This window comes from Sturnira hondurensis, unplaced genomic scaffold (assembly GCF_014824575.4).
Source record: "Sturnira hondurensis isolate 20B ecotype Veracruz unplaced genomic scaffold, ASM1482457v3 Scaffold0020237, whole genome shotgun sequence".
Taxonomy (NCBI): Eukaryota; Metazoa; Chordata; class Mammalia; order Chiroptera; family Phyllostomidae; genus Sturnira; species Sturnira hondurensis.
Window position 1 is genome coordinate 423598 of NW_028092868.1, and position 11981 is coordinate 435578.

The 11981-nt window shown below is 55.9% G+C and overlaps 1 protein-coding gene across 1 annotated transcript in view; it reads right to left on the minus strand.

The window, feature by feature from the left end:
- Window positions 1-10401, minus strand: part of COL13A1 (collagen type XIII alpha 1 chain) — a 146479-nt gene extending 136078 nt beyond the window's left edge. Inside the window, exon 1 of the mRNA XM_037029257.1 lies at window positions 9570-10401. Within this exon, the coding sequence (XP_036885152.1) occupies window positions 9570-9863 (294 nt within the window). The 5' untranslated portion in view covers window positions 9864-10401. The remainder of the gene's footprint in view (window positions 1-9569) is intronic.
- Window positions 10402-11981: the final 1580 nt, after the last annotated feature.

Sequence of the window (11981 nt, forward strand, 5' to 3'; positions counted from 1 at the left end):
TGTGACATGGACTAAGCGGGCTCATCCTGGGGACATGACAGCTGGGCTGAGATGGAGAATGAGTAGCACGGACCAGCTGAGGGGCCCAGTACAGGGGAATGGCTGGGACCTGGCACAACCGTGCTTCCGATGAACCAGGCAGGGTCTTGTGTATATGAATTCATTCAGCACTTACAACAACCCTGTCATGAACGGGGAAGCTGAGACAGAGAGAGGTGAATTAACTTGTGTGATGGCACACAGCTGAGAAGGGCAGAGGCAGGATTTGAACCAGGGGGCCTAGTTCAGAGCCCAAGTCCCCCCACAGTGTGTGCCTGCGACCAGGGGCGGGGCTGCGGGAGGCTGGGCTCTTTTCAGGGGATTGCAATATCACAATCTTATTACTGGCCTGCCAGGCACCGCTCAGCGCGCTTGTTTTAACTTGTTTAATCCTAAAAGCAACACTTATAAGAAGGAGGTCCTCTTACCATCACCCCCGTTTCACAGAGGTATAACCCAAAGTACTGACAAGTTAAACAACTTGCCCAATGCCACACCACCAGTAATGAGCAGAGCTGGACTTGAACTCAGAGCTCTGGCTCCAGAGTCTGTGCTACTTAGCCCTGTAGCTGGTCTCTGAAAGTGAGGGGAGGCGAGTAGGCTGGGGAGGGTGGCAAGGACCAGGGGCTGCGGCCTCATGGACCACATTAATAAACTTTAGTTTCTTGCTCAAGAGCAACAGGAAGTCATTGAAGAGCTGTAATCAGGGAAATGTGGTGATTGTATTGAGAGTTTTTCAAGATTCCCCTGGCTTCCGTGAGGGTGATGAAAGGGCAGGGCAAAGCGAATGGGTGCAGATAAGTTAGGAGGCTCCTGCTACAGCCCAGGAGAGCCCAGGGAAGCACAGGGGAACCACCCCAGGGGGAGGGTGGGCAGTGATGAGGGAAGAGGACAGATCTGCGGGAGGCTGAGAAGCTGTGCTCCTGGGCTGGGGGCACGGGAAGCCAGCACTGCATTCACTGACGACGGGTGCGGGGAGCTGGACTTCCTGTTCAGTTTAGACACATTGAGTTTGAGTCACTTTCAAGACACGCTGGAGGGGTGGGGTGGCTGGTTATAGAGATGGCTCTGAACACTGATGAGATGAAGAACACACTCAACATTAGAGCCAGGGCTGTCCAATAATGGAATAGTCACCTGCCTAAGGTCATGAGCTCCCCATCACGAAGAGTATGTAAGCCTGAGAACCAGAAATGTTGTGGAAGATTCCTGGTATAGGGCATAGCCCCCTCCCTTCCAACACTCAGATAATATGGAGTGAGGAGAGGCTGGAGGTGACAGGACCACCCTCTGACCTCCCCTGTCACCAAGTCTCCTCCTACGCCCAGGAAACCTCAAGTGCCAACACAGGGAAGTGGACTGGGTCTGTTCCTGGAAACACCCCAACTAACACCCCTTCAATCAGCCCCTTTTCTGCATCCTTATCCCCAGAGGTCATCCTTCATGTCCCTGTCCTACAAGCCACCTTGTCAGAGCATGACCCAATACAGAAAACCTCCAGTGACAGCTGAAGAGGCACCTTCATAAGGCATCTACCGAGTAACGGGCAACTGCAGGTGCAAAGCTCCTTGGGTGGCAGGATGCCAGCCCTGGAGGCAGCAAGGCCTTTCTAGTGCACCTGACACAACAGGTAGCAGTGAGCTCCCTGGAGGGAGACTGGGGTGGTCAGGAGCCTGCCTCGGTGGGAAATGCCTGAGCAAAGGAAAGGCTGAGGAAGGACTACAGGCGTCAGGGAGACCAGTGAGGCTGGGGGCAGGGGCGGTGCAGGGGGGGAAGGGCACTGAAGAGGTGGCAGAGGCCCAGCCCACATGGACTGTAGCCACGGGGGGAGGGCTGCTGGCACACCCGCAGTAGCCTCCGGGAAGGGAGACAGGGCCCAGTGTCCCTCTGGAAGGCCGCGCCCAGCCTCGAAGGAAGGCAGTTCCGCCCCTCTGTGATGGGCTTGCCCTCACCCTTTGAGGGTCCAGAGGAGCCCCTGCTGCCAGCAGACCCATCCCGATGTCCTTTGGCCATAGAGAGTTTGCTTCATGGAGGCCACCCCCCAGGGCATGAGGCGGCCACTAGGACAACGGGAGCATCAGTGTGGAATGGCTGCTGGGGGCTGCTGGCAGGCCAGATGACACCCAGGAGAGCCAGGGCCCCGGCCTGCACAGCCCTCCCAGCTCCTCCCCAGGCCCGGCCTCAGTTTCCCTGGGGGGAGCCTGCTGACTTCCTTTACTCACTGAGCACTCAGCAAGCTGCTGCTGGGAGGGCAGAATCCAACCAAAAGATGTGGCAGAAGAATTCCTGAGGCTTCTCCTAAAACTTCCTTTCTTCTGGATGGCAAGCCCTCAGTTGATTTCATTTTCTCAGAATAAAAACTACAAAGCAAAAAATCAAAACCAACCCTTCAGCCCCCCCCCCAAAAAGAACATACTGTTCGAGTCTCCCAGACTGTCATACTGCATACAGCACAGTAGTGCTTTTATTGACATTTCGTTGTGACCCTCATTATGGTCACTATCAGGCCCTCAAGCACTGTGAGGGGCCTGGGTAGGATTGCGCAGGAGACCCCAGGCACAGAGCACAGGGAAGTTCTGTGTGTAGGGGACTGCCCGCCATGGAGCTGGTGAACACCCTGTGCCCAGGGCCTCCCCACAGGGATTCACATCAAGGTTTTGGGAAGTGGGTCGGCTTGGTGTTTTCTAGAGCACCCAGGTGGCACTACATAGCCAGCCTGTCACCCGTTCAGAGCAGGCTTTGAGGGTGTGCAGATATGATGAAAAGGAGGAAAGAATAACTTTAAAGAGGTGCAGTTACTATAGAACTTTTACCCCTATCTTGCACCAAAATGGGGCATTCAGGCAGCTGCATAGACAGACAGACAGACACACACACACGCATTGTATAGTAAGGAAACAGGTGGTAAGAGGGAAAAAAACTGGCAGGACAGGGGGGCGGCGCAGAAATGGGAGTGGGACTACGCAAAGACTGCTGCCTGAAGGACAGTGCCATGCCGCACGGGGAGCCCAGGTTTGGTGCCAGGCTTCCCAGAGGACAATCCAGTGTCCAAGAGACAAGAACCAGCCCATCCCTCCTGGGAAGCCCACGCATTCCGGAAACCAAGGCTGGCGACAACAAATGGCATCCTCCGTGTCATTCTGACAACAAAGGTGGTATTGTGTTGATTCAGTAAGTGCCACCTCTGTGGGAGCCAAACTAAAGTGAACAGGTCCCCAGCCCCTGGCCTGTGTGACCCGCCTTAGTGGGGCACGGTGTCTCACGCAGATGATATATACTAGTAGCTCAGAATGACACCTTTGGGGTCAGACTGCCTGGATTCAAGGCTTGGCTCTGCTATTCACTAGCTGTGTGACCTTGAGAAAGTTACTTAACTTCTCTGGGCCTCCATTTTTCTCTGTTGTAAGAATGGAATAGCAAAAATATAACCACTTCATAGAACAATTGTGAGAATTAAATGAATAGATGTAAAGCTGTTTATGCAGTGCTCAGTAGATATTAACTATTAATAAAAGTTGTGAGACTGGCACAGCCCCATCTTATTTCTTCTGACAGTGAGGGAGATAGTAATGCTGCTATTAATTAAGTGATTTTATTTAATCCTGCAACAACCCTGGGAGGAGGATGTTGTCATCCCCATTTCTTTCCGATCAAGACGCTGAGGCTGGATCACACAACTAGTTAGGTCCACATGGCATCAGATGCTGGGGTTTTGCCCACTTTACTGTTCTGCCCCCACCAAAACACGCCAGGCAGCCTGGGAGGGTGAGGAGAAGCTACAGACCCTCAAAAGTAGGCGATGGGAGGGGCTGGCTGCTCCCAGCTGGTCTGTCTAGATGGAAACACACCGCACTGACTAAACTATCCCCACTGTCCCAGCCAGGGCCAGGGGTGCAGCCCTGACTCGGGAGTTGAACATTTCACCCTCTGCTGGTGGCTGTGAAACACCCACCTCCAGGGCACCGTCTCCCCAGCGAGTGCTGAGTACACAGGTGGTTCTGGGCATGGGGCTGTGGGGAGGGCAGCCGACTGAGACAGCTTCAGCAGCCTCCAGCAGAGGGACGGTGACCCCGCAGCTGAGTGGTGAGGGCTGCCTATTATGTGCCAAGTCCTAGCTAGACCCCATCAAGGACCCCATGACTAGGGAGCCCTATTCCTGCCACCGGGTTGGGTGTGATCTAATGGAGAGACAAGACATTTAAAGGCAGTAGAGAGGAGGGCAAACTGCACAATGTATTTGCAGCTGAGCCATGCATGGCAAAAAGATTTTACCTTGGCCTTTGACTCTGGCCAGAAGTGGCAACCTGGTGTAACACGTTGAGAAGGATTCTGAGGCCCACCTAGGTTCTCTGGGAGTGTGCTGAGGGATGAGGCATGGCCACTGAGGTTCCGGGATAAGAGAAGTCAACATGTGGCATGTCTCACCTATTTTCCTTCTCTGAGCTGGCTGTCTGGAGTGACCAGGAAGTTCCATGGAAGTCGAAGCAGGGAGAGAGCCCTGCTGGGGTTGGGGTTCTTTGGTAAGGGTTTCCAGATGGCATCGGGGCAAGTGTAGAGTAACGGGAAAAGTCATCTTTCCAAGAGTGTCGAATTGTGGGACTGTGCTTAGGACAGATGGCATTTTGTTTCAGACGCTTTGACTTTTTCCCACCACCTTCCCATGGGGTTGGCTACTTAGTGAGGTCCTCAGTCTGGCTTGGAGCTGCCAGCTCGTTTTAAGGCCTTGGAGGGGCTATAAAACTTTAGAAATGCTCCCTGGCTTCATCTATAGTAACTACTGCTCTGTATTTACAAAACTTTGAGTCACAAAATAGCTCTTTCTCTTGAATACCAGCTCACTAGTTAGTGGTAGCTTCCTGGAACAGTGCTGAAAAGGATTCTGGGCAGTAAGTTCAGGGGAAAAGTGCACTACAATTAATGAGCACTATCTGCTGAGGGCCAGGGACTGGCGAGTGGAGACAATTATCTGTAGGGCAAGGGCACTAGACTAGAGAGGCTTTGAGGACCTTCCCTCTGTCAACACCCCGAGTCATTCGCTCCCTGCATGAAGGGCGGAGCAGGGTTAGGGTGACATAGTGGGGTCCTTGCTGCATATGAGGGCTCCTGGATCTAAGATCTGTTCATTTGCTGAGGTGCAGGCAGCTGTGATCGCTACAGGACACTACACAGGCCACCGCCTCACTGGGTCACACACACACTTTCCCTTTAAGGGCCTGCTCCTGCCCTCACCCCAGCATTTCAGTCCTAGGGGAACCCATGAAAAGGCCCAGCCTCTCAGCCACTGCTTTGATCTCTCCCCTAAAAGGACCCCTGGAAAGGACCCAATAAAGGGCCCTTGCACACACCCTATAAATGTGAGACGTCGCTATTACAATGGTTATTTTTATTATATTTAGGGATGAGGGAGTCCGCCTGGGGTCCCTCAGTGTTCACCTTGAGGGTGGCTGCTGACGCCCGTTGCTCGCCCTTGGCCTACTAATGGATTTGGTTATTCTAAATTCCTCTCCCTCCCCTTTCCACTGCACACCCTCTGCCCAGCCATAGGTGACATCTGATTGCTTCCATTTGGGACATTCCGGTTTCTCTCTTCACAGTGAGCACAGCAAGCAACAGCAGCTGGAGTGCTCATTAAGGGTCCCAGACCAGGAGAGGGGGCTGATGGAGGAAGAGCTGGGGCCTGAGGGCTGGAAGCCACACTCCCAGCTCCCTCGAGCTGGCCCCCCACCCATCCCCCACCCCATCCTCCCCTCCCAGTGGCTTGGCCCTTCTCTGATCACATCTGCCTGGGGCTGGGCTCGCCTCATTCCAGGCTCCCCTCCTGCTGGGTCCCCTCAGCCTTCCCTGGCAGTCTCCTCTTCCTCCTGCCTCACAGACACTTCTGTGCCCCAGCAGGCTGCTTCCCGACTGGGGTGGGTGGAGCGAACGCCCCCCAGATCCCTGCCTCTGCACAGGCTGTGTGCCTCACCAGGTGTCCTGTCCCATGCCCTTCTGCCACCCTTCAGGGAGTGGCCTGGGCCCACCTGCTCCAGGACTGCCTGCCTGCCCCAGGTCCCTGGGAGCCCCCTGAAGGTACTCCTGTGGCCCTGAGCATGGCCTCTGGTGGTGGCACACTGCAGGGCAATCCCACCGCCTTCCCAAGAGGGAGGCGGGGCCTGGGTTTTACAGAGCAGGAGGCTGAAGCTCAGGGGGTGGCAAAGCCCAGCTGGAACCCTGGGTCCAGGCCCCCATATTTGCAGGGCGTCTGTGTGCCCCTTGAGAGCAGGGATCCCCTGCACACAAAGCCATGTCCTCCTCTCTTCTCTGCATCTTCCTTTCTCCCAGGGATTTCCGCCAGGTCCAGCACTCCCTTCTCTGCCTCACCCTCTCCTCACCTGTGCCCTCTGCTCCAATTTGGGAGAACATACCTCAAAAAGAAAAGGCCTAGGGTGGAGGAAGGGCCTTGAGTTTCTTGGGGACACCTTTGCTGGCCCAGAAGTGTCCTTCTTCTGACACAGTGCTGCCCCGTAGAGCTCTCTACCATGACATGTGCGATGACTCTGTATCTGTGCTGTCTGGCCCAGCAGCCACTAGCTCCAGGTGTCCACTGGACACTTACGTGAAATGGGGCTGGTGTGACTGAGGAACTAAATTCTAAATTTTGTGTAATTTTAACTAGTGTAAATGAGTCACTTGTGACTGGAGGTTACCATATTGAACAACACACTTCTCAGAGCGTCCCTTCAGGAGCTCTAGGACTGCATGCCACACCCAGAAGATTGACCCTGGGCCCTCTGCATGCAGGCCAGGCCACGCACCCCTGCCACCCACAGGACAGCTCTCTTCCTCTGGTTCCCATGTCCTTTGCTGCCGACTTCAGGGCCCAGCACTGTTGCCACCATTTCCATTCACTCTTCTCTGACTCCACTTGTCCCCCTAATCTGGGTCACAGTCCTCTCTGGCCTGCACTAGCCTCTTGTTTGACCTCCCTGCTCTGCCTTAAGTTCCCATTCTGGGGACATTACTGCTCCCCTCTAGACCCTTCCATGGCTCCCCACTGCTCTTACATAGATAGATTAACTGTCTCCGAGGTCCCTCTTGACGGAGGCTCCGCCTCTCCAGCCATGTCCTCCACCATGCCACCCTCCAGCCTTCCAGTGGACTTTCTTCAGTTCCCCAAAGCAAACCCCTCCCTTTGACTTTCAGCCTCCAGAAGCTGTTCCCTTTGCCCCTAAGAACAAGACCCCAACACTCATCCCCTTTTGCCTGGAAAATTTCTATTTACTTTGAAGACTTTGCTTGGAAATCACTCTCCCAGGAAGCCACCCCATCAGGTATGCTGCATGGTAGCACATTCCCCAGGCCTCCTCTCCTTCCACTATCCGTACCTTCCACAAGATGCAGCCCCTGCCCACTTTCTTCTTTGTGTCCTGTGCGTCTGCACATTTAGGAAGGCAGAAGCGTGCCCACACTGCCTGACACACAGCTGACTCTCGGGAAGCATTTGCTGAATGACTGGATGAGAATGGACAAAGAAGATGGCAGGACGTGGTGGGAAATGTGCTGGACGCAGGGTCAGGAGGCCTAGGTTCTAGTCCTGGATCTCACCATGTGACTCTGAGAAACCTACTGCCTCTCTCTGGGCCTTAGTTCCCCCGTCTGTGAAATGGGGTCAGTCCAGCTGCTCTGCAGATGAGAGGTCTAGAAGTCAGTGGGGTAGACATGAAGCTGCAGTTTCGGAAAGAGGGATCAGCATGTCAGATAACACTGCCAGCTCCAAGACCCTAAGAGCATGAGACTTGGCATGGCTAAGTCTCAAACGGAGGAATCAGGATCTGGGAAAGGGCTGGGGCATGTCCTGGCCCACAGCGGCAGGCCAGGAGGGGGAAAGAAGGATGTGAGGAAAGGAGTGAAACCCCCAGGGTCTGATGCCTGTCTTTCAGTGAGCGGCACCCCACAGATGCCCGGGAGAGCCCTCACTGCCCTCACACCCGCTGCTGCACAGCCAGTCCCGTGCGCACTCACAGGCGGACCACAGAGGCTGCCTGCTTGCCTTGCTGAGCCTACAGCCCCTACTTCCCCGCCCCTCCCCCACCGGGCCAGGCCAGGGAACTGTGGCAGCCTGACAGCCCTCTGGATTCCCTAGGATCTGGCAGAGCATGGGAATGAGCTGACAGCAGCAGTAAACTTGCCCTGTGGCCACACTCTCTGTTCTGGCCACGTGGCCTCCCTCTCCTTGACCAATGTGGAGGCCCGCTTTGCCAGGTACCACGCTTTGCCAGGCAGGGGCACCTGAGAGGAGCCACGCTGTAGGAACTGGCGCATCATTCCGGAAAGGTTACAACACCGCTACAGTAAGAGATGGGCTCTTATGCTTCCCATCATCACCACCATTTTTGGAGCCCAGCGAGAATAAGGTACTTGCCCCAGGTTGCAAAGCCTGAGTAGGAATAAAATAGACCTGCTGGACTCTACCATCCTGTCCTTCACTATTGCACCCCACTTCTTACTAAGAGGCCCTCCTGGTTTGTCCCATGGAAACCTTCCACTGCCACCCTATTGCAGGACCTCTTCCCAGGCTGCTGCCGCTCTTACCTGTGGCTCCTCCCCTCTATGTGGCCCTGGACACCCTGTGCTGTCCAGATTCCCGTAAGTTACTCACCAGGCCTCATGCCTGTTTTCTGATGGCACCAATAAGACACATGTCCCTCCTTCCTGGGGAGGGTGGGTCTTTTTATGTACTCCCAAGATTGCCACGGGTAAGAGACACTAGTGGCTTTTAGTCCACTTGTGTTAATGAACATTTTGGAAATGGGAGTAAGCTCAGCATCTTTTCCCCAGAAAAACACACAGACACAAACTGTTTGGGGGCCATTCCAGAGGGCAGGAAAAAAGAAACCCAGCTTAGGAACAAGAGGGTAGGCAGAGCCAGGGAGACCCACACCTGGGCTCCAGTGGTCTTGGGCAGTGGGCAGGGGTCAGGACACCACCAGCTGCAAGAACTGTCCCCTCTGGCCCCCTCAGCCCCTTGGATGACTCACTCCCTCACTCTATCTTCCAAAAGGAACATTAGCAATAAAAGGTAGTACTAATCTTCCCGGGATAGATGGGGAGGGCCATGGGGACCTAGTAGCCTCGGCCTCGGGCCACGGGGCACACGTCCTGACGTGTGGGCGCTGGGCGGCTCTCACACTACCCTGGCTGGGTGCCGTGTGGGAAAAGTGGGGGCTTGGCCACCTCCGATCGTCCGGGCGCGCCTTGCCTTCCTCCACCTGCCTCAAGCGCCCAGGGCGCTGCCAGCCCCAGACACTGGGGGCGCCTGCCGGAGGGGGTATTGAGGGTATCCCGCTCAAACAGCTCGGGTCCTCAGGGTCTCTGGCAGGGCAGAGTCCTTCCCCGCCCCCACCCTCCCCTCAGACAACTCGGGCGAGTCCCGGGGCGCACAGCGCGGCGTGGATAGAAAGCTCCCGCGGGCACCGGCGGGTGGAGAGTTTGGAGGCTGCGCGAGGGGGCGTCGCGGGGAGGGATATAAGCCAGCAACAAAGAGCACAGACCTCATCCAGCAGTTGGTTGACTCGTCCCAAAATAGCTGTCTCCATTTGCTGCTCCCCACACTCCGCTTCCAGGCGCAGCACCCGGGCCTGCAGCTCCGTGGTCCGAAAGTGGGTGAGCAGGCTGAGCGCGAGCGAGCAAAGGGTCAGCGCCAGCAGCCCGCACGACCCCGGGCTCGGCAGCCGGGCGCAGCGCTCAGCTGGCGCCACCGCCAGAGCCACCGTCCCAGGAGCGTCCAGCTCCCCCGGGCCTCGGGCACCGGCAGCTGCCGCTTTTCGGGCGCGCTCCGCTACCATCCCCTCGCGTCTTGAGAATCAATAAATAAATAAATAGAATAAATAAAGGAGAGAGCCACTGCCCAAAGGCTCGATCCAAGCTGCGGGGCAGGGGGAAAGGGCTTGTGTGGCTGGAAAATGTCCCTTTCCTTTACTCCCGGCAAAGAGTATGGAAAAATTAGCAGCAAGAGAGGAGAAGCCGAGAAAACACAAGCCGCGGTAATCGGGGTACGCCCAGGTGAGAAAAAGTTACTTCGAGGAGTGTTCCAAGTCCGGGAAAGTTAGGGGAATCTGGCCGGCACTCCTCTCCGCCCCGTCTTTCCCTTCAAGTGTCTGCAGAGTCCTCGAGTTGATTCTGCACAGTCGGCGTTTCTCGGTGTCTCGCGTCTTCCCGGCGAGCCAGTTTCAGTCCCGGAGCGAAGGGGCGCGATTAGAGGGCCCCATGGGCAAAGGTGGGTCGTGGCCGCTGCGGAGGAGCGCTGGGGCCGATTCCGGCGTCTCTGTAACTTGACACACTAGCTGCGGCTGCACGGATCGGATGAGCAATCCGTGCTACTTCCCAAACTAATCTCTCCCGCCCCCCTCCCTCCTCCTCCTCCTCTCCTTTCCTCCTCCACCTCCTGCGGGGCCGACGGCTTGGATTTGTTTATTTATTCGAACTCGCCCCGGGTGGGGGGCGTGGTGTGCAGGGGCCGCTCCCCCGAGCCACCGGCCCCGGGAGCGGCCTCTCCCGCTATCTCTGTCCCCTTTGAAGTGACGCGGGGTTATTTATAGGCAGGAAGAGGGTGTGGAGTGGGGCTGAGGCTTCACCTCTCTCCCTTTCTCCGGATTCTCACCGAGAGCCCTCTGCGCCTTCCACCGAAGTCCTGGGGCCAGGCATCACACTCTGTTTTCTGACGAATTGACAAAGCCAGCCTTTGGGATCCTCCAAGGAGCACAGCTGAGTTGTCCCCGGGCATCTAGATGGACCTCCACGTTCTGAGCAGGAGGATCGGAATCCCTTCGGCTGCCATTACGGGCTCCCCCCTCTCCGCCCCCTCCATGTCTTGTTCCTTCCCAAACTCACGCCACCTTGGGCTTTCTGCCTGCTGAGTCCCGCGGTTTCCCCAGCGCCTTGGTGGGGCGCGTTCCGCCAACCACACCTTTCCTTGGGGTGGGGGCGGGGGAGGTGATAAGTCAGCCCCCCAGGGAGCAGCACAACGGTGCCTTTTCCTCTTTCGGGACCCAGGCGTAGCAAAGGTGCGGGAAAACAAAACTGAGCGCGGAGGTGGAAGAGGGTACGGGGGAGTAAATGGTAATGGGAAAATGCAATAAAAATAATATAAACAATAAATGAAAATTAAAAAAAAAACTGAGTGGAAGGGCTCATTCCAGGTTTTCTGAGAGACTGGTCCCGGTGCCTTGCAGTCCGGATCCTCCCTGGTTCCTGCCGTTGGTCTGGGACCCATTCCGCCCCTCTGCCCCCGGACCGGCCAGCGCCGAGGTCCCAGCCGTCAAAGGTGAGCAGTCCTCACACTCTGGAGCCCGGGCCCCGTGAGTCCTCCCAACTCCGCTCCCTCCTGCGGTCATTTCCTATCCCCCAGGCGAGAAAAGCCCACCGGAGGGCGTTTCGTAGTTTCCTCTCCTCTCTTGTCACCTCTTCCACTTGAAGTACCATTTGTATCTCAAGAGACTTTATCTCCTTGGGCGTCTTGACCTTCCTGCAAATGAGGTGGTGGGAATGAGTTTACGCAGAGAGCCTGCTTCCCAACAACAGCGGGCGGGAGATAAAAGTCTGGTCCTTGACGTGTGAGATGGGTGACCCTTGAAATCACAGGAGTGTCGCGATTCCACTGTGGGTGTGCCACCTTCCCATTTTAGATATTTGCCTAATTGAGCTTAATATATAACACAGTATCACGGCGCACCTAATAGTGTGGCACATTTGAAAGAGCAATATAGTATTTATAAATAATAAGTGTTAATAGCATTGCCTGCTGGGTCAGTCAACCACTATGGAGAACTACAAGGACAGAAAGTGATGCTGCGGAAAGAGCTGGCAGCCCGGAGCTGTGGGTCGACCCCAGCTCTACTATTTCCTGCATGCGGGGCTTTGGGTAAGTGCGCCTCCGTCTCCCTACGCTGTGATGATGGGCTGTC